The sequence below is a fragment of the Eleginops maclovinus genome, chromosome 9, assembly GCF_036324505.1.
Source record: "Eleginops maclovinus isolate JMC-PN-2008 ecotype Puerto Natales chromosome 9, JC_Emac_rtc_rv5, whole genome shotgun sequence".
NCBI lineage: Eukaryota > Metazoa > Chordata > Actinopteri > Perciformes > Eleginopidae > Eleginops > Eleginops maclovinus.
Genome location: NC_086357.1, coordinates 18389249 through 18416622, shown reverse-complemented (window position 1 = coordinate 18416622; position 27374 = coordinate 18389249). Strand labels below are relative to the sequence as shown.

Genomic DNA, 27374 nt, shown 5'->3' with positions numbered 1-27374 from the left:
AAAGAACATCACTCTGAACGCCAGAGGGCAAACAATATCACAGCCGGTCCGAGTAAAACATACTGATTAAAGTGATACTCTCTTTTTCCACCAAAATAAGCGCGTATTAGCCTGCCTGTGAGTGCTGCAGAGTGATTTGTCCTAGGAATGAATGCCAATAGAATCATTTCCCACTTAAGACAAAAACAGGATGTTAGTAGGTTGTTTGTCCACTTCTCTGGCACTTCTTAATCTAAAAATGTGTGTTAAAAACTACTCAATAGAGGAAAGTAGTGCATTGATAAAAGTCATCTCAGAAATACAATATTTCATGAGAAGCTTTACCGAGATGTAAACATTTTAAAAAGAAAAAAATGATGGAGCAGAGGCCAAGACATCTATTGTATTTTACTCCATATTATGGGTCAAGCTTCAGCAAAACTGGTTTCTCCCCCTTGACTAATGTATCATATAATATATTTTGTAAGACTCTACCTGCTTGCTAAATACCTATGTCCCTTGAACTTCCTGACCCCAGTTTGTAATAAAAATCTAACTTGTTAAGAAAACCGAAGAACAAAGTCTCAAGTCCAAGACAAGATAACCTCGGATGGCATCATTAGACTTTGGAAATCTCCCTCCAGAGCCACAGAATACATGACGCAACCGTTTTAACAGACTGGGCTTACTGCTATTAATGAGCAAACTGAACTTCATGTGTCCTTTAATGACATTCTCTCTGGAATTTTAGACGTTAAATGTGACGACCATAGAACTGGGAATATGTTAGGTCCATGTCATACCCGGAATCCCATATAGTGTTTCTTCTCAAATCATTATGTCCATACTGATATTGATTTTGATTACAGTATCTATGTCACAACAAGGTCCTCCTGAGATTTTCTAGTTTTACGGACATACTGCGAGAGCACTGGCTCAAATGTAATGTTCCCAGATCCAATCACAGGGTATAAAACAGGGCTGTATTTAAATAGTTATTATATTTTTTGCTGTTTTACCATGACTGTAGACAATGTCGCACTTAAGGAGAAGCTGTTCACACAAGGGACAGAAAAAAAATGAGATCTCCAGTATAGCATGGTTAATTCTATATTATATGGTTCAGAGACCCAGGTTCCCTTTGATATGTATAACATTGTGACATATATGCAGTTCATCTATATATAGCATAATTATAATAATAAGGCAAATCAATTTTAAAAAGTAATGTCACTGACTAGGCTGCCTCAATTGTAGTAACTTACAAGCCTTTCTGTTCCCAGATGTGAATAAAATAAGGAAAATGGGAGATGAAACGCCCTGAATGGCAGTGAGTCAGCTGAACAAAGACAGATCAGAGTCATGTAAAGTTGTCGGGCGGATGCAGTAAAATGTGGTGGATGAGGGCTGATTTGAATAGAAGGAGAACAGAGAGAAACACAATCCCCCACAGCTACAGTTTATATCTATACTGTGTATCTCTTCCTTCAAACGTAAAAAAAGCAAAGTGAACAAAAAGGGACCAAACGTAGGACTATTTACAGCATTCCACTAACCCATTTAATTCAATTATAAAAATGCATTAAAAAGATATTAGGGGTAGACGCAGTTTAATGAGCATGGTAACTTGGGGATATTGTTTGTAATGAACTGTTTCTGGGCTGATCTCTGTGGCTGGGATGGGAAATGGGAGGGAGGTGAGGGCGGAGCGGAACCAACAAGAGGAACAGGTAAATGATAAATGTCACCAATAACCCGGTTTATTCCTTTGTTGCATTTATTCCTTACCCCTGATTTGGAATAAACTTTTCCTCCTGCCACTGCTAGCTCCCTCCGTTTACCAGGAGTGTCACCTCTGAGTCACATGTAACCTGTCAGCGAACACTTTCATACCATACGGAGATTAACCTTATCACTTCCTGTCCGGCAGTATGCGCCTCATCAATCACAGGGAGTTAGTAGTGTAACATAAAGATCCAAAACTGGCTTTCCATCTTTAAAAACACTACTGAGTTTTATGGTGAGTGGGGTGAAACCAGAAGCACCACTATCATACATAGAAACTCTCTAGGGTGGGGACTATCTTTCTTGCCCCCTGAATACGTTTACTTATAGATACCTAGGCTTTGAAATGGCAAACTCTTATCTTTGCATGAGGTTACTAAAATGATATGTCAGGGTGCAGACATACTGTATAATGTGTATTGCCTATAGAGACCACGTGCTAAAACTCCTTATATGAAAGATCAAATCCAAGCCAGATGATGGAAGAGAAGCACATATGGTAAAACATACCGTGGCGGTTTGAATTGCTGCAGTGTAAATTAGGCATCTTGATGAATCATTACCTTTCAAACTTGAATCAATAATCTTACATTATTGAGTGTTTTAAAAATCAGTAAAACAGGTATAGTGAACATTTGGCTGAGCTTTGAATAGTTGGCACCAATAACCTCATTCATGCTTTTGATGTATTGCACTGCAAGAGGCCAACTCTGGTTTTTCTATTCTCATGATCAAACACTAACATGTACAGGATACAGTTTATAAGATATGGATTGGCTGTATAAATCGTGTAATTATGAGACAGCTGAGAATGATTTAATCAAAGCTAAATGCACGATGATTAAAACACATTCAAGCTTTATATTTTTCGACGTGTGAGATCTGTGTGTGTGTCTGCCATGAGACATTCCAGAAAGGAATTTACAAATGGATCCAGCTCTGATGCCACTGGGAACAACTGACGCTATCAAGCAGAAAATCTCAGACAAATCACAATTTACCAACTAATGAAACCACTCAAGATTATCCCCCATCCGCCTGTGCCCACTGTCTTTAGAGCTGCATTACTTACACATGCACCGCCTGCACTCAGAGGAGCAGCTCAGACTTGAGTCACAATTTCACTGCTCATGATATATTTCTAAATAAGACAATAGCAAATCATATTCTGGCAATGGCATTTGTTGAGCTGGAAAAGACACTCATTTAAAAAAAGATGCTTTTAGAATAGTGGCATGGGAAAGAAATCAGTTTTTAGAAAGGACAAAGTTTCACAAGTAGTACTTACCCTCTGTGGAGTGCACTTGGGCCAGTGTGATGAGAAACCAGCAGAAGGTCTGTAGTTTCAACAGGTAACATGCCATGGCGCCAGGGGTTTATGGTTTGTGGCAGGATTGTGTTGCGAATAAAAAGGTTCTGATTAGAAAAGTCCAAGCCAACCGGTCTCAAAGATGCTCATCATTGATCCTGTCACCTGTGGAGCAGACCAAGAGAGACGTTCAGTTCAGGGGTGAAATTTATTCCACGTGGTGAGCTCCGTCCCCATGCGATTTCACACAGGAATTCACCCTGTCACACTTGATGCTGCATTTACCTTCCACTGCAAAAATGTGACAAATCTTAAGCTGTGAAATGCTACAAACCAATGCAAAGCCAACAAAATAAGCCCATAAGGTCAATAATCCTGAGAGGGGAAATCCCCTAATGGCTGCTGAATGCCAACCATTTCACTGGCAGGGAGGGGTGGGATCAGCGCTGTCATCAAACAGATAACGCCCACCCTGTCCATCTCCTCGTGATGCTAACCTTATCAGTGCTGTGTCAAATTACATTTTCTGTCCCTATTACAAAGAACACATGTGTATTTTAATAAGAACTTCTAAAACATGTAGGAATTTATTGTCCAGTAAAACAAATTGACATATCAGTAGGGACATTAAATTGATCTTGATTGGATATCTCCATTTACTAATAACACTCCCAAACAAAAGTCCCTTCATTGTAGAACAAAGCTTCCCACAGATTGAAATCAGCTCTACAAAAAAAAGTTTGCCAACTAGCCAGAAGAGTTGCTTCAGGAACTGAGCAACTGTTAATTGACACGGCATCAAAACTCTACAACCACATGTCAGAAATGTTAGTTGACTGACAGTAACATTAAATGCTAAAAATATCTACAGTAATAGCTTGGTGAACATTAGCAAAAAGCTTTTCATCCTGCAATGGTTTGCATTAGCTTGGTTGATGCCTGAGTAATAAAAGGAAAATCTTTTTAATAACAGAGGAAGGCGTATACTTTGTCTCAGATACTGACGTAATTGTTGTAGTTTAAGATAAAATAATAATTACCTTATTTATCCCAAACTGGGAAAATATATTTTTAGAAAGTTAACATGGTCAATCAAACATCAACATGTTTAATTAGCTACATGATACTGTTTATTTAAGCAGACCTTCCCACTACCTTTCCTTCAGCAGAGGTTTAAATGTAACAGTACTTCTATTTGACTGATGTATTGTGATTCTTTCCACCCCCGCGCCCTAGCCTAACAAACAAACAAACAAACAGAGAGACACTGCGGCGCAAATGGTCATTTCTCTATGTTGTGACTGACCACAAACCACCTTATCTCCCCAGCCCCATCCCTCCTCATCCCCTCCCTTACAACTCTACTCACCAAATTCCTCTCTCCCCACCTCATCCATACCTGTCCCTCTAGTACTAGTCTGTTTGAGTGTTTGTTTTTGCTTTATTTTGCTACAAAAGCAAATGGCCTCCTCTCAGTCACGGATACAGTGCTCTGGCTGTGTAGGGTGAAACCTAATGCCTACCTGCTCGCCCAGGCATGCGTTTCACACCACTAACGGCTCCCTTTTGTCTGCGTGTTTACACTGCTGGGCTTAGCTCAGTCCTCTCACTCCCATGAACCATTAGCACATTCACCATGGGATTTGGCATCACTCTGGCAACAAGGCACATAGGACTCCATTAGAAACTCTTTTTTTTAATATTCTTTTTTAGTACATTTAAAAACAACATACCATTTTTCTTTTGTGCATACAGGTTGCAAATGTTTGTTCAAATGCAAGGGACGGAGTGTACTCTATCACACTAGCAGCTAATAGGGTAACTAAACCGAAAAGACGGAGAGGAATTATGTTTGTCATGTCATGTACAGTCAGACCTGCACAAATCAGCTTCAGCTTGTTCCTCCACTCTAGAAACGATCCACGGCCTGAAGAGTCTTTGATCTATTCTGTCTGAGTTCTCAGACAGCATGATCATTCATCGCCGAGAAATGCAGGGCGAACACATCAGCCAACAAAGTCATAATTAAGCCTGCCATAATCAGCTCATCTAGTATGACATTGGGCCTCACCTGAGACCTTTAATTTTGGAGCCATTTAAAAGAGGTTAACAGGAGCACAGCACACCCATCCACAATGTATTTTGCCTAAATGGAATAATATGCAGTCATGAGACTCGACAAATGGAAGTTGATCAGGGAGACCAAACATACAGGATTTCAACAAAACCCTTACCCTGGTCTTTTGGCTTATCGGAGCAAAAAGCAACAGTTAAGTTCATCAAGCAAGTGGCTACAAATAATCAGCCTACAGCTTACACAGGTTCATACAGTATAAAGAGGCCTTAAGAAGATTGTGTCCACAAATAAGCTATATAGGCTTAAGTAGCTTTATCCGTGCGCACAAAGTCTTAGGTCTTAGTCTTTCGTCCACTAAGACTGACAATACATAGCTCACCCATACGTTTAAATGTGAATTCACTCATTACATTTTCATGGACAAGTAATATACTACCTTGTAGTAACAGTTTGTTTACTTGGTTCACAATAACGCCATTTCCACAGGATTAACTCAATTACATAAACTAATTTCATGAATAGGCTAACAAGAAAAATAAATGTAATAAAAGAATGAAGAGATATATTTGGTTATAATTGTTTTCAACATTTTCACAGAGCAGGTTCTCACAGGCACCTTAGGTGTTAGAATATATGTCACTGTCACTCAAAAATATTACTTCCATTTTCCCACCAACCCTAGCCTTGTCACTCTTTTATCGCATATAGTCTCACTTTGCATCAGGTTCACTCCGTGACCTCTGTGGTGCGTGCACAGAATCAAAACACAGGCACTTCCAGATATACCTGCCAAGTGCAATTTCAAAGACTGATGCTACGCCTGCTCAGCTTACGACCTTGACACCGGGTAAGATAACCTGGTTAAGGTCTATAATGGTAGTTGCAGTAATTAGTGTGTTGCCTTACTCTGGTTGTAATCTAATGATTAGAGTGCACAGGCACACACTGATAGTCCCAATACAGATTAATGCTGTGCCCATAACTTGTTTAACAATTAAAAGTCTTCCATCAAAAGACATTACCTCTTTAACCTCCAAACCAGGTGGTATTTTAATCCTTAGTTTTGAAAATGAAATACCTTATACCTACAATGTTAATTATATTAGGAGGTGAATAAGTGTGCATTTCGGTGCCTCTCTGGTGGCTGCAGGGGCTTGTAAACAAACTAATATAAGTCATAGCCCGAGATAATAGTGTTACAAAATTATGATTATTCTTGCTTGCCTGTCATCATCGCTTGTGTAAAGAAAGAGGCAACAAGCTCAGCGGACCTCCTGTGTCAGAATGTAAAGACAAAGACGAAATGCGTTTACACAGTTTTGCCTCCCAGGCAGTCGAGACCCCCTGCTATGAAGAAGGTAAAGCAGAATGTAGATCCCTAGTACGTGGGGACGGCTGTTCTGTAAATCGATGATAACAGTCCTAAACTTTAATATATTTTGTATCATGCTGTGAGTGTTTAACATGCTGAGACACCAAAGGCGCAGACTGAAGGAAGACTGCCGTTCTCATTAAACGTGCTGAGGTCTCCCCTCTCAGCTGGGGGTTTCTTTTCTCTCTCCGCCTTGAAATAGAAACCGACGGCGATCATGTCTCGACTGTTTTTTTACATAGCCCACGACTTGGGTGTGATCTCCGAACAGGTTTTAGCATCTGCAAGAATGTGTGTTGTGCTGGGATTGGGAGTTTATGAGAGAGGGAGGGTGGGTGGACAGATGATGAAGCGCATCATGATCAACATGGCTGCTTCTAATGCACCAGACAGATAATGAAGGCAATTTTCTGTGATTGTTAAGCACAGATTGCTAAAATGTATCGCACTGCTTTGGCTAAATATGAAGTCATTGCAGACATGTGTTTAACTACTCTAAAACTGAAGAAGCCACAGGGGCTTGGGCCCAGAGGCGGTAAACATATGTGTGGGCTAAATATTCGCAAAACAACAGAATGCTTTATAATCGACAAGTGAGTGGCAGAAGTTTTGAATTGCAGGATCCCAGTTGGACTTCTTAAGAAAAAAAAAATAAAAGGCTTGGCAACTGGGAGGAAGGGGGTTATTAGAAGGAAGGGGAGGGGGGCTGATTGAAAAGGACAGTTTGAAATTTGAATGCAGCGGGGGTCTGAAAACAAGAGGCAGATGTCAAAGAATGCCGGGCTCCTTAGACAAAGCTCCTGGTTTTCCCTCTCTAGCTGCTAGAGGGCCACATGAGAATAGAAGAAGAGTCGGGCGATTCTATAAAACGAGGTCTGGGAGAATAGAGGGGGGGGGGGGGGGTAAGAATAAAGAACCTGGGTGGGGGAGGGGGAGTCGGGTTACAATGAAAGATTGACAGCTTGCAAGTCTTGCTTGACCCTTGAATTAGCCCCTGAGCTTTCAACAAACCTCAAGAAAGAGTTGGGATGTTAATTGTCACGGAACATCACAGGGATGCAAAGGAAGGGAAATATGGGGCCGGAGATTCACTGAAATGTAAATCAGAACCAATAGACCACCACATGTTGAATGGAAGCAAGACATTTGGTTTCTGTTGGGTTTCCCAACAGCATACTCATACATGAATTCATACATACTATAAGACTCCTCTTATCTCTGTTTCTCTTACCCACTTTGAGGGAAAAGCTGAAATACCTGGGGACACTGGGCTCAGTCACAGAACACTCAGTCTCAGCTGTGGAGGAAATATATTCCCCTAAGAGATTGTGTTCCTACTTTGACACTGCTGAAGATGTACAATTTGCAAGCGTAAATCTGAAAATTCACACTCCAGAGGGGAGAGATTGGGCTGTTGATCGGATGAGTCTGGAGCCCCACAGAGTCAGATGTGGGGCAGGGAGGACTCACAGGATGACCCCTCTGCTGAGGGAATGATTGAGAGCAGCACCGGACTAGAGGAGCTGAATGACACCCAACCTAACACTGTGTGACTGCTGGTGCCCCCGAACGCAGGCCCTGACCCTGACGGGAGCTCAGCCAGAGAAATACCAGGTCAAACATGCATGCTGCGCAGCGGGACAGTTGGGCGAGTTTAGAGGGGGGGCTGAGGGTGGGCTGGTGTAGGAGGTAAAGGAGGGGTAATGGGGAAACTGGCAAAATATTGTTTTTTTCTTCTTCTGAGATTTTAATTTTCAAACTTCTTCACAAAACAATTGGTAGTTGTAATACTGTAATTGTATTTCCATCTAAATGTTTCTCTTTTTTGATTTTATAATTGATAGTTAGATATTTCTCCATTATTTTCTTTTATTTGACAGTTTAATGTATCTCACTGTGTTTCATGTTTGCACCATTTTACACCAAAGGGAATTTGGACTTGCATAAAAAAACCTCCGTGGTAATAATCCATATTCTGAGCTAACTAACTTATTCTATAACTAACCCATTTCATAATATGAGAGAACATAAAACAATAGTTTTTGAGTGTGTGGATTATAATGTTTGGATTAAATGAATCATTACCTACTATAGCTCTTAGGCAAGCCAAAAAGAAAATACAGAAGCAAGCAAAAGAGAGCCGCAGTGTGACATAAGCGTGGGGCCTTTCATGCTCATTGCTCTTAGGCTTCCCACCATTGATCATATTTATGAGCCACTCAATTAATCGATTAGAGTACTGCCCCTCAGGACATATGGCTACTAAATAAAGCAATCACAAGCCGCTGGAACCCTAACACTCGTCAATACATTTATGGAAACAAAAATGGAAGCAGTGTCAAAAACTATATCGGGAAATATATAACTATTTCATGTCTAATTTTAATTCAGAGAATCCCATGTTATGTGGATATTTCCTAATTTAAAAACACCAATAATGTGTGGTTATTTGTATGAGTCTTGTGTGTTATTTATCAACTGTAACCCCCGGCACTGAGTGCTACATTCCCCTCTGCCTGAATATATATTTAATCTTTAGCATCATAATCACTTGCAATGCAACAAAAATCCCATTAGCGCTGAAAGATACCTACCCCTGTCGGTCCACACGGATTATAGCCAGATGATTTGACGCGGTAACAAAGTTTTAATACAGGTTCCATACATTTTTAGTTGTAATTTTGATGTTTTACTGGGAAGTGAAGTGGATTATCTCAAATGAAATTTCAAAATGTCATTTCCACTTGCTGATAGCACAAAACTATTCCTTTCAGGTCTGTTGAGATAAGAATGATTCAGCCAGGGCCGTTTAACGGTGTCTTTGCCAAATGTTCCTCCGCTTAGGAATTAATAGGCTGACATTAATACAGCTAGATAAATAGGAAGGTCAGGAATGGGAGCCCTGCCATTATATGGGCATCTCATGGTGATAGCAGCTGCCAATCAAGTCCAATAACTCCTTGACACGGTACAAATTCACCTTGGAATACACATAGTGCATTCAATATGCAGTGTATACTCCCCGGTCCAGAAACCCAATCCAATTAGTACGTGCAGATAAATACGTTGCAGCGTTGTTTGTCGGAGAGAACATTAGGACACCAGAAAGGAAATATTTGTTGTGTGATCCAGTTTGCCATGACTAAATTAGTCAAAAAAAATCTGGGATTATACAAACTGAGCTCGGCAGTCGGCCCAGATACTCACCCAAACTCATCTTCTCTATTTCAGCATGAGTATGATCATCGCTGCATTCATGCAAAAATAATACAATGTGGCCAAGCAAAGTCAAGCAGTGGGGGCAATGAGCCACTGCACATTCACAGCAACACACAACCAACGTGTGTGGTGAAAGTGTCCGAGTCATTCATGGTGTTTGCATGCTTGAAACTGTAGTATGGTGAACAAATAAACAGTTGAGGTCAGAGATTTGCTCTGTGAGGTCAGAACAACTGTTATTGAGTTCAGCAGCTTGTGTCACTTATTTATTTTTAGTGTTGCCATTCATCTAAAACAACAATGTGTGTTTGCAGAAAAAGGGCCCGAGCCCTTTTGGATGCACATGGGGTGGTTTTAGTCTATGATAATAATGTGCTGTATTTACTCGGATATGCACCAGTAAGCAGCTTTTGTAACCCTCCTCCCTCCCCCTTTTAAAATGAGCAGCCGAAAGGTTAAAACCCCTGCTCTATCCTTCTATTAAGGACCTCCCCATCAATAATGCACTGTGATCGTGAGGCGTTATTAAACAGGATGATTAATTTTTAAGGTAGTGGGCAGCAACACAAAACATGAAGAAAGTAACGGAGAAGATGACTTGTAAGAGACGCATTGGCAGCGGAGCAAAATCATTAAGAAAAGCCATTTATCCATGTCATTTCATTTTAGCTTTGAGAAAAACAAAAGCAAAACTGAGCAATTATGTCTTGGACCAAAGAAATTGAGGGAATGTTCTACCGCCAGCTTGAATAAAAGACGTGTCCTTAAGTGAATCCTCGGCTTATACTGAATGTACATTTCTGATATTGAGCCTATTTTGCACAATCCACATCTCAATTTCTAAAAGCTCCAAAATCCTTTTTATTCTTTGTTTGCTTTGCTTGTTCAGTTATATCTCCTCCTTTGTGACTGGTATATTTAACAATGGCTTAGTACTAGCTGTAAACTGGATTCACCTCATCAATGCACCATTTTATATTTTTCTCTCAGTACACATTTCGTTCAAGCAATCGAGAAAGGTGCTCTGTCTTTGATTGTTTCTTAAATCACCCGGAATAATGCTTAAAATGCACAAGCTTGGAAAACAGTGGTTGTGTTTTTAAAGTGGTGTATATTTTGATATTTGAAGGGTGATAATTTCTTCAGATTAGCGGCATTGTGTATAATGTGGCCAACCTTGGCTCGGTGTCTAATTGAGGCTTTTAACCTTTCCGTGGCTCGGAGGAAGGACAAACACAGCCAAATAAGGGACACAACATAATCTCAGTCCTCACTAAAATAGAAAACAGCACAAGGACCTTACCCTTACAGCAGAAGCAACACTACACAAATTATTTCCGCAGTGGAGTGGCTGTGTAGCCTACTTCTTCCTAGCACATATCTACTCATGCGCTGTCGTATCTATTTTCAATCTAAGAGATAGCTTGAATGCCTTTGTGAGACAGGGGAAGCGGCGTATGTCAACCTAAAACAAGGTATAGCACTGTGTCTCGTCAGGAAGCTCAGACAAAAGAAGTGGGTGTAGTCCTTTCCTGAATGCAATCACTTGTCAGCCCTAAATCTTCAATCATTACTGCCCCGACAGGTAATGGTGCTTGTTCAACCTGATGACGGTATATTGGCATCGGTTTTTGTGTTTTTCAAAGACAGACAAAATGTCTAAAAGGCATTTAACCGCCGCTCAGAGAATGAAGGCTTTACACGCTAGGCTGCACAATAACATGAAACTTATTCTCAACGAAAATTGATTTGAAAAAGAGAAAAAAAAGCCATGCTTTTAATACTACATTCATACACAGCAACGTTACAAAATTCATTTGAGCTGCTTTCAATTTCAGGCTACATCATTAGATTCTCCCGTGCAGTCTCAGTGTCACTACTCCTTGCCCTCTCCCCACTTTGAGCTGTGAAAGAGAGAGGACAGTTTTGGGGCTGAGCCTTCTCCATAGTGTTCATTAGCATAACATCAGAACAGTGTGGGGGATTGTGATGCAAACTAACCCAGATTGGCTCATTCCAACCCCCTCTTTAAATAACTAAGGTGCCACTGGATCTCACTGTACAATAGATCAGACTCTTTGGGACGGAAAGAGAGAGATAGAGACCATTTTTCAAATAAGTTTCAACTTCAATTTCAATGTCAGATATGTCATCAAGCAAACACTTGGCTTACATTCAATAGATGAGATCAAAAGCTGCTTTACTTTAGCTTTGCACAAATATGAGCATATGGCTTGACACAGGAGAAATACCGTATGATCAAAACCGTAGGTTAAAAAATATAATTATTTGTCAAAGTCGAAATATCTATTTTTAAGAATGTGCCCGATTCCAACTGACCATGATTCAGGCTTGACATGATTGAAAAAAAATATGGAAATGGGTCTGTGGCTTATGTTATCGTCCCCTGCCACCCACAGTGGGACAGCAGATACAGCAATCACTGCTTCTGCACCTTGTGTATGTTTAATATGTGTTTGCTCTTTTGTGATAACAAAAGGGGGGAAAAACAAACAGGGTTTTCTTTTTTTGTTCCTTTTTTTCCCTCTTTCTCTGAATAGCTGGACCAAAGTCAGAGAATCTAAAGACACAAGGAGAGAGAGCAGACCGATACAGGAGACTGTCAAGCAGACTGCGATAAAACATTCACTAGGAAATTATCTCCCTGTCATATGGCCCTCCTGTTTTGAATACCAAAGGGATTCAAATTCCCAAACAAACTCTGAAAGGTTGACCAATTTCGTGCTCTGCAACGATAGCGGATTGCAGTACGGGTCGTACCTTTGAACCGCCACACTGGAGGCAGAATGAAGCAGAGATTTAATCTCTGTATCTCTGCATAGGTAATCCACTGAAGTGTAATTGCTACAGCTCTAAGTTACACAAAATAATGACAGGAGAAGAAGACTCACTATGAATATGAAGTGAGTGTGATAACAAAGTCCCATGTTGGAAGAGAAGGCAATACTAGAAGAGGACAAGAGCTCTTGCTGGGAAGGGAAATTCTCCTCGGAACAACAAGCGTCTCTGTGAGGAGGTTTCTTAACCCTATGCAGCATTCAAAGCATTAACATTGTCTTCTTAAATAAGATGCATAAGACACTTTGATTTGTAGTTAAAGCTTTTGCCGGCCTTTTCAAAAAGCAAACATGGCAAATTAAGAAAACGCACCTGTGTGATGTTCACGCTTTATAATAAAAAAAACATTTTATATTTTAGGTTCAATATTGTGTGAGAAGTGGATCGATAATCCTCAGTAAGGGGGGCATCCAATGTGTTTTTCGAATACAATGGGATAAAATGGCAACATTATTGATTTACTGGGCTAAAAAACACATTTGCGATAACTGAAATGTGACTCAACAAAAAAAAAGACATGAATAAAAACCACAGGTTAAAAGAAGTGATTCAGTGTAACTTCAAAGGAGATGTTTTTATATAGCTTATAAATATTCAGCTCTGTCCTGTGAATATTTTCCATCTCTATCATCGTTCTATGTTTTATACAACATAATACCCTCAGCGTCAATTAGCACTTTTGTTTGGGGCGATCACTGCATGCTCCAGTTGGAAGAATCATGTTAGGGAAGCTCCATTACACATTTCTGTCCTGGCACCGAATGTTTGACTTCTGTTAAAGTTGAAATACCAACTACGCAGCAGAGAAGATCCTGTGGAAGAGAATACAGAATATCGCTCCAGAGTGAAGTCTTCACACCCCTCCCTCAGCTACACTGCTTCCATTATGCACAGAAGCCTACGAGCCTATTCAGGTGAGAGAATAAAAGATCCCTTTTTTTGGCCGTCTCAGTAATGTGAGTAGGCGTTGCGGTGTCTGCAACATTCACCATCCCCTCGCTGATTGTTAGACTCTTTTTCTTTCTGCTAGCTAAATTGCAACACCACCATTTACAGTGCAGAAGTTCCTAGGGTTCATCATCGGCAGATCTTTTAGAGCCAATATCTTATGTATTACCTCACCTTTATAGATGCACATTTTCAAGCAAGACATTGCAAACTTTTGTTATCCTTGAGGCAGGTCTCGGCCTCTTCGAGCTGCAGCTCCTCGTGTACCTCCCGGCCTGCTGGACCTATTTCTGATGGTACTGGCTGCAGGAGCCGCATCCTGTCCGCTCATTTCAGACTCACTGGTCATCAGTCGGGGCTGATGAATGACAGAAGGGCACCTAGCTTCACTCATTACAACAACAAAAAACTCTCCCCATTTGACTGTCCTCTTTACACCGTTTTTTTCCTATTTCCATGAACTACTAGACTACAGCACTTTTCACATTGGTTCAGCTGCTGATGCTGAAGCTAAAAATGAAACGTGTTGCCAGGCTCAGATGCAGTACTTGAGAATGTGTGCAGCTTGCTCAGAGCTTTTTGTCCTGTCATCACTTAACCCTGCTTTGATGGGACTACTTGTTGTTTTTTACGAGAGCGTAAACACGTATATTGTAGATGAAGTTTAAAATGTCATATTTGCGTGCCGAGTTTGGTTTTTTGACGTTTAATTTGTTAGGCGATGTCGGCCTGTAAGTGTCATCCTTCTCCACGTAGTGAAGGTTCTTCAGAAACTAATTTCTGTTTTTATAGACTGTTTTTATGTAGTTGCCGTCAGCTACATTAAAGAGTCTGTTAAACCTGAAACCTGACTTTTTTTTTTTAGCAGCACGAGTTAAAAACTTGGTTTTATTGCTCATTTAAAAGGGTCACTACGCAACATGGCCGATCACACAAGTAAATAATTATTAAAAAACAAACAATGAAGTGATGCATTATTTGCGAAGAAAACCATTTATCGCAACATTTGGAGATATTTACTTTTTAAAATTAACAGTTTCTATAATGGATTGGGTAAAAAATCCCCTTTCTCTAGCTAAATAAAACATGAAGAAATTGTGGAATTACGTGGTATTCATAGGACAGTTAGGCAATCATAAATATCTTTGAAATTCAAACTATTACTTTCATGAAATAAAGGTTAAACAGCAAGTCAAGACTAAGAATAATGACCATCCTATAAAACTGATTTGCTGGAATCTATAATTAAGTTTATACTCAACAGGATTGTCATTTTGTGGCTAATTTAATTTTTTCCCTTCTTCACATCAATGTGTCAAACCAGGTGTGAAGTAGAAGCTGCAGTTCTCACACTCGTCTTAATTATTAAAACCAGTTTCTGGAGACTGAGTAGCTGAATAAGACAAACAGGTCGGTCTAATGGATAAAGCAGTCAGGGTATGTGTGATTTATGGCAGAATTCACACCAGCAGAGCCGCCTCACACCTCATTTACTAAGGCAGCCTGTATACGCTATTTTTCCTGTGCAAATGCCAAAAAGATCAAATCTTACAGACACACTTAGGTGTCAATATTCAGCAATCCAATTTTCATTATAAATACATGAATAATTTGATGTCTCCATCTACACACACACACACACACACACACACACACACACACACACACACACACACACACACACACACACACACACACACACACACACACACACACACACACACACACACACACACACACACACACACACACACACACAGAATCTGAACTTATCTGCAGTATTTAAGATGTTCATTACTAACCCCCCGGCAGTGGAGGAGGAGTTGGATCCAAAAGACAGCAGTGAATGCCAGGCCTGGCACAGCTGTACAAGCAAAGCTGTAAAGAGACTTCACCGGCCACTGTCGCTCAATCTTCCCTTGTGTTAATCCCACACTATCTGCATTCACGTCAGCCCTACTCCTCATCATGTCCTTGCATTGCTTTTCACACTCCTAAGTTCAATTTGGCAGGAGAGTGGACATGTTGCATCACTTCTGTTTGCTGAAAAATCCTCTCGGCATTGTTCCCCTCCTATAATCTTTTTCTGAGACAGCATGATGATCTAACAGTCAATTCTTTCTGCAAGATATTTCATGCCTCTTGTTTTCTTCTTTCAGGTATTTACTGAACCAAATCAAGTGTATGCAAAAATAGAGGTTTATCATTCCTATACCAGATCTTAACTGTGTGACTTTTATCAGCAGTGTAGCAAATATGAATACATATGATATTTAAAAGCCTTTAATGCTCCTGAATCTCTTCTTTGCTGATCAGATCATCTTCTCAATGGCCTCGATACACAAGCAGGGCTGTGTGTGTACAGACGAGTCAGCTCCATGTATCTCTATTCATCATTAATAATATTAGGGAGAGACATCTTGCCGTCATATCAAACCCCAGACTGTTTCTGTAGCTTGACAATTCACTGAAGAATGAACACTCAAGTGGTGGTCAGTTTTACTAAGCCAGCGCTCTTAAATCCATCGCATCATAGACAAGATTTTTATACCCAAGCTCCAACTAAGCCAAATCCCGGCCCTCAGGGCAGAAATTTTACTTTAACATCTCTTTTCGGGACTGACATTTTGTCCCTTGATTTCAAGTGTTTTCCCATGAAGCTTCTCTCCAGTTGACCCAAGCAGAGACCATTGCCTCTGGCTTGTCACGGAGAGGAGAGTGATACGGTTCTATGGGCAACAGAGAGGGGATCTCTGTACTGAGACAGCAGCAGGTGCAGCTGTGACAGTTGCCGTGTTGTTGCTAGCCCCACACTGTAGTCAAGATGAGGTTCACAGATGTAGCCACTCAGTGCAGTGGTTTATTGGCTCCCTGAAACAATGCATCTCTGTCAAGAACAACTCCTCCTAAGGCCATTTCAGTCTAAGAGTGCTCAGTATGAAACAAGGCGTAGAAAAACCTCATTCTGAGACACAAGGTCAATTCTGCTCCACAGCAACACAATCAAAGCTCCCCTCGCTCTGCCAAAAAACTAAACAAAATCCAACCTGGATAAATCAGGCTAAAATATGTTGGTTTGAGACATATTTTCATGTAAAAAGGTTTGTCTATTTTTTTAATAAATAGAACAAATTAGAAATAATTGTGCGTAAATTCTACAAAACTAATTTAAAATGATTGAATTATTCCAATAATACATAGAAATCACACATTTCTGTTGATCATTATTTCCACAAGAACGGTCTCGGTTTTCTGATTCATTATTACCAAGCCTCACTTGCGCGCATGCTTCTTAAGTCCACCAAGTACCACCCAAAGCTGCACTCTGCCCCCAGGTGCCTCTTGCAAGACATGCATTCCAATCATGCACACCCAAAATATCCCGCCTACACAAAATTAATGGCGTCCTATTTATTTATTTTTACGGAGAGAAAGCAAACCTGATTTCTTTCTTCCATTGAGACCCTCCATGTAGTCCGCGCAGTCAAATCCAAGGTGGTGTTTTGTTGAAACTCAGAGTAGTGGAGATCTAAGATAATATGACTATTGTTTTCCTGTAAAGCACCCAGTCTCTGCTTGTTCAATTACTGGAAGGAGCCTCAACGAGGGCGGTTAAATCATTTGCAGAGACATTATCTACGCAGAGAGAGAAAGACAGAGAAAGAGAGAGAGAGAGGGGGGAGACAGGGAGGGAGGGATAGAGTGAGTTGGAGAGAGAAAGAGAGAGAGAGAGAGAGCAGACATAGGGGCCAAACTTAAGTCTGTAGAGGAAACAGAAACATTTTTTGTGGACCACACATGGAGGGTACTGCGAGGATAAAAGCAGCAGGATTCATGATTCTCTGCAGGAAATTAATAGACTAATACAGTTCTCTCTGTTTCAATGCCAAAAACCACATAATAAGATCAAATTGTTTTCATTACAGGTGATGATGGATATCTATGCAGATTATGAAAATGTACACAGAATTTATGAGCGAGCGACCACAAAGTGCATTCCTCCCCACATATGTCTCCTACAAACAAAACCAACTCACAAGCGCTCATCTGTCAGCGTGAGCAATCATTAAGAGATAATTTGATTGTTTTTTCAACCTCGGTTGTGTTTGATGTCTCTGGCATGGTAGCAATTGAACAGACAATTATTTTGTTGATTAGCTTAGTTTTTAGCAAGTTACCTATGCCTGTGATATTCCTCTGAAACTCCCAGACCAGACGCTCAACTCCATCTGACTTGGCAACTACTTTGCAAGAACAAAGCTTCCACACTTCCCAACTAAATCGAGTACAATAAAATGTCATTTTTCAAAGCCTCAGACTTTCAAACCAACCAGATGACCAAATAAGCATATAGAATAAAATACGTGGCGATGCATACACTTCAAATAGGGAGCACAGGCATTATATGTATGCCTCTGGCCGGATTTCAGCTGCAAAGTAACCAGTACACAGTGCAGTTATCGATGTCGCTTTTTCTTATTACATTTTTTTTAGAGTTTGACTCTACGGTTTGCTGTTTTTGATCATGAAAAATCAATGTTGCTTTTAAAACTATATTCCTATATACGAACTTGAATATAGATGAGCCGCTACTGTAGCGTTCTGAATTAAAGCGTTAAGTGTTTCAATATGCACACGTAAGAAGCACTAGCGAATCACAACGCAGTCTCAGTTTCAATGTCACCCATTGGAAGACATACTATTGGTGGATTAAAAACATTTATTTTAGTTGGTTGTTGCTACTTCCTCCTTTTGCATTCAGTATTCTGAAAGAGTGCGGTAGTCCGCTTGATGGCCATACAATAAGCAACCCAACACAGGTACGTAAATCAATTTATATACTACATTTTATGTACAGCACCATTTAAACACTGCCATTTGAACAACAAAATGATATATTCATGTTGAAAACTGCTTACCATGTATGCACTTCACTGGAACGATTTCAGAATATACTGAGGAATATCCACAGCCCAACATGAAATTATCTTTGAAAAAAAAAAAGCCACGAGAAGTAAAGCCTATCTGACTTGCATTCAGTCCCAATTGTCAAGGACAGCAGCAGCCTGTATAGAGGAAATATATTGCTCTGGTGTGTTTACCCTCCCCATCCCTAAATAACAGCCCTGTCTTGTTGGAAAAGGGGCTTTTAAGTGTGGAAGTGCTTCGCTCTCCTATAATCCAGCCGAGACATCACTCCTTCCCCTGGCAGACGTCCGCAGATCCCCCCTCTCTCCCAGCCAGGCCTTGCTCTCGGCTGCTATAGCAGAGCCGCAATAACTGCTGTTTGCTTAGAGACTTGCCTCCTAGGTTCTCCTGTCACACAGAAATTGAATATTTTTCCAAATAGGGTTGCAGCTGCGCACAGACAAGAAAAAGTCCTGTTCACATAGCACAAAGAATAAGACGGGGTCATTGTGTATGCATGTACATGTGTGTACGTGTCTGTGTCATATTTATTGTTCATTTTAGTTTTAAAAAGAATTATTGGAACAAATTAAAGGAGAGCACAAAAACATTTAATTATAATTTATTTTAACATCTTTCAATGATTACAAATGTATTTGTAATTTCCATATCAACTTCAAAATGATCCAACTGGCAGATAAACCTTTTAGCAGATGTGAGTGCTCTAATTTTAATGTGTGAAATAAATATGTTTTTTGCACAACACTTGAAAAATAAATATGTATTGGGACTGACCAAACACACACTGCTAATAACACACAGCATATCTTATCATTAACTCAGGTGGTGTTTTCAACACGATGCAAGATACACAGAGCAACGTTCAGAAACCAGGCCAATGTTACACCCAATTGTTATATGACCAGTGGACCGTTTTTACGACATAGCCTAGTTTTGCACTTTGCAATTCCTTTTCTTTTAAATACTTTTCAGAGAAGCATAAAACGAGTGACGCACATAAAAAAACTGAGGCCAGATCTGCTCAGGGATGCTGCCACTTAACCAGCAAAGGGAGCTGTGTGAGAGCCATTGGGTCATATCCCTGTTGTTTCTTGTCACCAGTGTTTGAATTGACCCTTACGTTCCGCTGCCTATGTCCTTGCTGTGTAATGTTCTGCTACGAAATTATTTAGGCAAGCAGAAAGTTTCACCTGCCATTTCAGGGGCACCAAATCCCCCGCCGCACCAGAGGCCTTTGGCAAGTGGAAACAAATGTTTCACAAAATGGCAGGGAGGGAAACACACTGGCGCACAGTTTTACTGATTGCCAATCGTAAAATAAAATCAGTCATGAAAGGGGAGGTTTTTTGGCCCATCAAAGGCTGCCCGTTATATCAAATTTGCCATAGCTTTCTTTTACTGCCTTGTTTTTTCCCTTTAATGGCGAGCAGTTATCCGCACAGTATGACTCCATGTAGGTGGTTTAGCAACAGAATAGATTGCATCTGAAAACACAAACCCACAATTTACACGCCACATAAGCAATGGGATGTAAATCTAAATGATTTAACTCCATGAAATCCTCTACTTCTGACATATTCACGACCTCCAACCTTTGCTTGATTTTGCTAGGGAGTAGCTAAGGGGATGTTCACCATGAATAAAGGCACGACACAAACAATCCACTCAGCAACAGTGCCACCTTTAAATCACTCATATTGACTTGACAATCGCTGCTCAGACAAAGACAACAGCCAGAAATCCACGCTGGAGAGAGAGTGCGACACAAGTGAGCAAATGTTGCCAACGGTCACTGTGCGCGCATTCTTACTCAATTATTTCAGTAACAAATTACCTTAATAAAGCCAGAGTGGAAGAGCCTGGCTTGTTGTTATAATTTAGAAATGTGAAAGTTGTGTTATGATCGGTTTAATGCATCAGTCAAATATTTGTAGATTACACAAAACCTCAGCTGCTGATCTGAGGGTGGGGGATATAGCAGCAAGAAATGAAGCAACACACAATGTCGCACATTTCCAAATGTGATCATCCTAACTCACCCAATCAAACGGACTGAGCCTTTGGAGTGCTGTGTATTGTGAGAGTGTCTAATAAAGAGTTGAGAATACAGTGAAATGTATCACTTTGTCTCCCCCAGACCCATATAGAAGTGTGCTGGGCTGTATTGATCTGCGAGTAGAGATGAACGCACAAGCAAAGAGGAGCAATCTGGTGCTCTGGCAGATCAAGAGCAGCTGCAGTTCTTTGAAACCGGACGCACTACAACTGAAACGAGGCTATAGACTGAAAAAGGTACTCTCTCTCACATGGGACTCAGCGGTAAAATGCTCATAATGGCATGCTTCGAGCTGAAGAAATCAAACACCAAGACATCCGAGAAGATAGTTTCCTTCTTTATTCCGCTATGTATTTTGTACGTTTTCCAATGAGCACCTGTTTTTCACAGGCGCTGACAAAAAAAGAAAATTGCTCCTATATTAATTATGAAAAATGTTTTCAAAGATGTGTAAGAATTTATAACTTCCTTTTATTTTTTATTCAAACTGTTTTTCCACCCCCCACTATTTACTGTTTGTGAGTCACCATACAATTACCCTGTTGTGTGAACGTTTTGACATATTCTCTCACACCAACGCACAAACAAATACAAGCGAGATTATGTTATACACAAGATGTCATACGGACGTACTTACAGGAATGGGGGGAGATACACAAGTCTTTCAGTTTTACCAGCTCACACACTCATTCTCAAGCCTTTCAGGCTCAGCCAAAACCCGTGGCATAAAATACGACTCCTTCCATTGTGTAAGGGCTCTGACCACTTTGATATGCTAATGTATTCTTTCCAAACAGCTGGAATTTGCAGTTGCGTTAATTTAAACCTTTATTTTGCACACATACATGAAAACAGAGTTCCCAATGAAGAGGCTTGAAAAGGAAGTTCAGCTCATGGAGCCTGATTAAAGTGTGTATTAGCTTATTTCTGACACATTCCTGAAAACTCTACACAAATAGCCTTTGTATTTAGCTGTTATGCCTGGCTAGGGAGATAAAGCCACTTCATACTCCAACCACTGTTCTTTTGCTTTGTATCTTCTAAAGAAAATAGTCTAACAAAAAGGTTGTGCCTATTCAATCAGGACTTTAAATGCTCATTTGAATTAAAATGTTATTTAAAAAAACCTCAACAAATGTCACATTTTACAGTAAGTGTAAAATTCCTCTGGTTAACACTTCTGATGAATGTGTTGTACAAACATATTGGAGACCAAACACAGAAGTGAGACACATTCATGGACTCTAATACAGGCAGGAATTCGTAGCTCGCTCTCTCTTAAAATCAGACATACAACCAAAAACAAAAAGCATGTGAAGACTGGGACTAAATATATCGCAAATCCACTGATCGATATCTGTAGATTGCTGCTGTGCTCCGGGCTGCCATGCATCTGAGGCTGGCCGCGCTGTGTTTCTCGGGCCAGAGGAGCCACACACACCGCATGTGCGCTCCTGCCGCCCGGGCTACTCTTTAACACATGGTTGACAAGACGCGTTCGGAATCGGTGGGCCTAAATTATACATGTGCAGTAAAAGGATCTAATTTTACTGCTACTCTGCGAAGGCTTGCTTCGAGTTAAGTCAAAGCAGCCAAATAATACGCATTTGTTACACATTCTCGTTTTTGTTTTCCCCTTTGATTGATTTCCACAACACATACGCTTGTTGCATCACGAGCTCTCTGTTTTGCAAAAAAAGTAATTATAACATTGCTGGGCGAGCCTTGACTGGTTTTCTTTCTTTGGACAAATAGCCTGGCCCCAATTATAATGGATTAGCCTGTGAATGCTCTCTAAAATCACACCGACATCGCTTCTCAGGTCAAAGCTTCCAGCATAAATCCCTATTCAGACCAACAGGACTATCAATGGATTACAAAAAAAAAAAAAAAAAAAAACTCGGGTGACCAGCACCACCAACAACTACACTTCAACTATGGGGGCATACATTCCAATTAAATGGTGCTTTACATGTTCTGGGTCACACAAATGCGCTGCTCCCCACTTTTTATAATAGTTTCCATTCAGCCAAACTCGGCGGCCGAACGTATCAATCCACATCTGGTTATGTTTGATTAACCGTTTTTCAATTTACCACGGTAAATCTCAGACCATTTAAATGACTACAACAGAAAGAGGTGCCCAGTTTTGAAGCTGTGTCCATTGATCAAACCAAGTTAGTTTCCACCTAATGAATTCTGACCCTTTTAACTTCTAAAAAGTAGGCCTTGTTAAAATACAATGCAGGACTTGAATAATGTATAGATATTATTTAAAATGAGTGCTGGAAACAAAGGCAAGACGTAAGAAAAGTTCTTACACTCCACCAACAACTTAATAGCCGTGTCCAATTGAGTGGCGATAAGAGTAAGGTGCAAACGTACCTTTCTCGAAAAGCAGCGACGCCAAACACGCTGAAATGAAGTCAGAAGGGATGTGAAAAGTAAAAATGTCAGATTGTAGAAAGACAGTCTGATGGGAACTCCTCTGCAGCGAAGAGACTGAGTCTGCAGCTCTGAGGCATGCTCGCCTTATCTGGGACAGAGGATGACTCTCAGGCGGCAGGTCCCCTTCTTAGCCTGTACATCCCCTTGCACCGGACACACACTTCCATGGCAAGAAAGGTGCGCTTCAGTCCTGACTCATCTGCGCCTCTGAGCGGCTCGGCTATTCTCGGCTCTCCTGTGCCTCCCGAAGCAGCGACAACAAACAAGAAGCGGAGCTCGGGGACCCACTAGAATAAAAAAAGAGTGTCTGAGAGGGACAGTGTGGGGCTTTCAGTTGTCTGTTGGGGGAAAACACCGCTCTCCGCTACTTTAACCGCCGACGCTGTTCTCCAGCTCTCCTCTGAGTGCGAAGACAAGTTTCAGCGGCTCGTCTCTGGAAAAGATCCCGCTCACAGTGTTCAGACACTTGGTGGAAGCAGCGCGGAGCGGGCTTCCAGTAAACAGCGCCAGTGCAGTGCAGAGCAGGCTGCCGTCTGCAGGAGCAGTCTGAGCGGAGGACTCCACCAAAACCTGACATGGATTCCACATCCGCGCTGACTCGGAGTCTAGTTCTGAGCAGGAGACTAATCACATCGACTTATTATCATGCCGGATAGAATTCAGTTCAGGTATTTTTCTTAAACCTAAGAGAAGATTTAGCTACGTCATACAAAAAGATTATCAATAATTCCTCTCCTATTTGTCCCCTTTTTCTGCTTAGAAATGCATCACTGCTTTCCTTTTGGGCATGAGAGGCCCACGCTCTGTCACAGTAGGCAGTCCGGCCCATTCAACCAATGACAGAGGACTTATTCTACTGTAATACTACCGAGCTTCAAAAAGGAACATGGAAGTATAGAAAGACTTTTTTTTCGCCCCCCCTGCTCACTTCAACTGGCCCCACAGGATAACACACTGGCCCGGGCAGCGGTGGTCAAGCTGCTGCTGGTGCGTGGAGCCAATTGTGTGTGTGTGTGTAGTGCCAAACAGTTTTGCTAACCAAGTCTCTCCTCAATTGTGGTTGTGTTTTTTTTTTTTCTCCCTGCACTTTCCTTCTACATGATTCATGATAGCATTTGGCAGTCAAGCAGATTTTTTGTCAGGCTGCTGTGGCTTTGACCCTTTGACTCATTACTGTAGCTGCATGTTACGTTGGTGGTCCACCATTCATATTCACTTTACAATGCAGGTGATTACAGTTCAGTCTATGCAATATAAGTATGGGATTCAAAATTATATTAAACCCTCCAAACTCAAATATTTTTCTCAAAGTAAGAAAATCCACATTTCAAAGCTCAAAGTAAGAAAATCTCAAAGTAAGAAAATCCACATTTCAAAGCTGCTGTTATTTTAAAAAATATTTTCATTAGGGCCTCTATCTTTAAATCAGACTATCTAGACATAAACATAACGTGCAGTTTTCTTTTTGCATTTGGGGAAGACTCAGGGCATGTTATGATCTGGCTGAGGAATTCTGTCCAGAAACATTATCAGGCAGGACGTGGGTACACACCTGGCTTCAATAAAATCTGTCTTTCACCCACAATGTGGAAATGTGAAGTTGAGTCATGCTTGCCAGGTGAAGGTGAATGCAGCAGAGGGGCAGAATTATGTTTTCATAAGCATAATTTTACATAATAATACAGCCATCTATTTTGCGGGACAAAAAAAGAGAAAACAGATGTAATAAAACGTGGAGAAAATGTTTATTTATAAGCCCAGACTAAAAACACATGTGGTGTATACGGCTGCAGTGTTGAACAGCTTAAACAGCCCTTTGCATGAATTCATTTGAATCTGCTTCCTTAGATTGTCAACAGAGGGCATTAGACTTGTGTTGCTATTCTCTGAATGAACATAAATCAATGAACTGTAGAATTCACAGGCAGATTAAACATATGCAGGTGAAGACATAGATATCCGTTTGATTCACACAGTAATTACAACTGTTTGGTAAATTATAGGCCACCTTGTGTGCCAAAGCCAGGCCTTTGCAGTTATTTCTTTGACGAGTCACAGCGGTTACACATAAATTGTTAATGTGCAAGTGTTTATGATAAACTGTGATATAATCATGTCTTGCAAAGGCGGCACAATATTGCACGTAATCACTCACCAAATGGTGCTAGATAAATGCTGGCTCTTTTACGCAGCTCAAAAGGTGAAAAAATAACAGAAAGTTCGGCAAAATCTGAAGTATAAATATTTCAACCCAAAATATAAAAATTCAACTGTGTGTTTGCAGGATAGAACAAAATCTAACCTCTGTGTTTTTCTGTCGTTATATCAGTTGAAAATGATGGCAGATGCTTTAGACAGACCTCAGTCATCCATGGTGAGAGCAAACATGTCTCCCCATTTCCCATGTGGCTCTGAGCCTGCTTCTTAACCTTCAATTGTTCACCAAACAATGCTTATTGGTTCCTTCCCAAAATATTTGCACATGATTGACATTTCAGGCACACATGACCAGTCACAGGACCGCTGCTCACCCCCAACAAATCAAGAGTCCTTTAGCCTGATGACGGACAAAGATTTGGCCAGGTTATATGCTTCAGAGCACAATTTACAAAGCCACGTCTAACATTGATCACTCAATCGTTGTTCATTAAGAGTTGTTGACCTTTTTTAAAAGTTCTGTTGAATTTCATTTGGCTTGACCTATATACACCTACAGTTTGTTTGTGCCATTTACTTATTGACGTGACCAAAATAAACAAAACGTGTTGAACTGCTCCTGTAACATATCATTTAAACACAAAGCTGACTAAATATTGCTGTGAGCAGGCAGAGACTCATCTTAAGGACTCTGCAAGAGGGTTTCATTTTCTATTTTCTCTTTCTCACATCTCTACCAGCCACATAAGTTCAAAGTGAAGCTTCAAGTATGCAAACTGCAGACTAGTGATGTTTCCTTCCCTGCATCGTCTGCATGAAATCCAGCAGCTTGATCTGTTCCTCAGCAAACGAAAGTCCGCCACATCGCTACTACACCGACTCTCTCCCTATTCACTCATCAATTTACTCAAGCTGGCTCTAGTGGTCTCCTTGGATATCAAACCCTCGGAGTAGACTCATAATCAAAGAAGGCCTCTCTACACAGTGGAGACTTGGTTAATATTTATGTAACCATGAGCAACCATGCAGTGTGAAGTTTGACTTCACTTCAGCAGCTCCTCTCGCAGCAGCCATGTTTCTGCACTGGTTGAACTGGACATTGAGCTTATTTAGGGAAGTCACATGGTTTGCATAGACTTATAAAAACTCAGCCTCATTGTATAAAACATTATATTTTTTATAAGTTTAAGAATATTTACAAAGTTTTGGTGTAAGTTCTGTTTGAGGATGGCCAACTTCCTGTGTCGGATTATAAATAATATTACATTTTAAACTCGGGACTGAAATTCAGTTCCGAGTCTTGCTTGTAAATATGGATTTTTAAGTTAATTAAAATGAATGGATTACCATATGTAAATTAAACACCTTTTATGCATTTTTAATTTGCTTTCTGATTACTGGTGGGTCTTTTGAGCTTTTGTCTCAAATCCCATATTTTGATGGGTATTTACATTTGTATGAACCTGACTCAAAATCAATAATGGATAAAAGAGTACGATTGTGTTGGTTTTTCTAAGTCTTTTCCTCACTAAACAAAAAGAAAGGCAGTCCACGTAATCAACTCCTGTCTATGTTGTGTTCTGCACACCAAGTAAAATATTATCAAATCAAGTCCCATTGAGTGATCTCATCGTTCTGCTCAGATTTCAGTTATTTAATCACTCCGTCTGTCCTAAAATGCTGCCATAGTCGGTCCCCCCTAAAAAAGTCCAGGACTTATAATTGACCCAGCAGACAGGAAGCAATTAAAAAGAAGTCAAACACATGAGGGGCTTTGAGATCAAATTTGAAAAAGGCAAGGTCCAGTGTGGGCATGTTGGGCTCTGGCTTGCACAACTGTCAAATAAGTTGAGTGTTACAAGACCACACTACATAAACATATCCCTTAAAAAAAAATGCTATCATGGAGTAAACACTAAAGAATTTTCTGAACTGTGTTGTTTAATCAAACCTTTTTTAGAAATACACTCTCTGGTACATTACCTTTTGCTCTTTCTGAGGTTTGATGTATGACACACATTGGTTGGTTTAAACAAGCATAGTGGAGCAACGGATATAGGTGAAGAATCTCTATTCAAATGTTCTGTATGGAAACTTAGCCAAGTGGAAACAGATGTGCCTCACTTGTGACCTATAAAAAAATGATCTATGGTCACAAGTAATAAGGTTCAGCAGAGGCCAACGGTTCCAATTTGCTTCACTTTGCCATGTTGTGCTCTGTGTTGTGTAAATGTAG

At 40.5% G+C, this 27374-nt stretch overlaps 1 protein-coding gene across 23 annotated transcripts in view; it reads right to left on the bottom strand.

Annotated features, from left to right (window-relative positions):
* adgrl2a (adhesion G protein-coupled receptor L2a) overlaps positions 1-23768 on the bottom strand; it is an 88874-nt gene extending 65106 nt beyond the window's left edge. For 13 of the 23 annotated variants that reach the window (XM_063891299.1, XM_063891300.1, XM_063891312.1 and 10 more), the window contains exons 1-2: positions 22919-23768; positions 3053-3238 (exon numbers count right to left, since the gene is read on the bottom strand). In XM_063891299.1, the coding sequence (XP_063747369.1) occupies positions 3053-3128 (76 nt within the window). In that variant the 5' untranslated portion in view covers positions 3129-3238; positions 22919-23768. The remainder of the gene's footprint in view (positions 1-3052; positions 3239-22918) is intronic. The other 10 variants (XM_063891303.1, XM_063891304.1, XM_063891309.1 and 7 more) reach the window with 3 other exon arrangements.
* Between the last annotated feature and the right edge of the window lie 3606 nt (positions 23769-27374).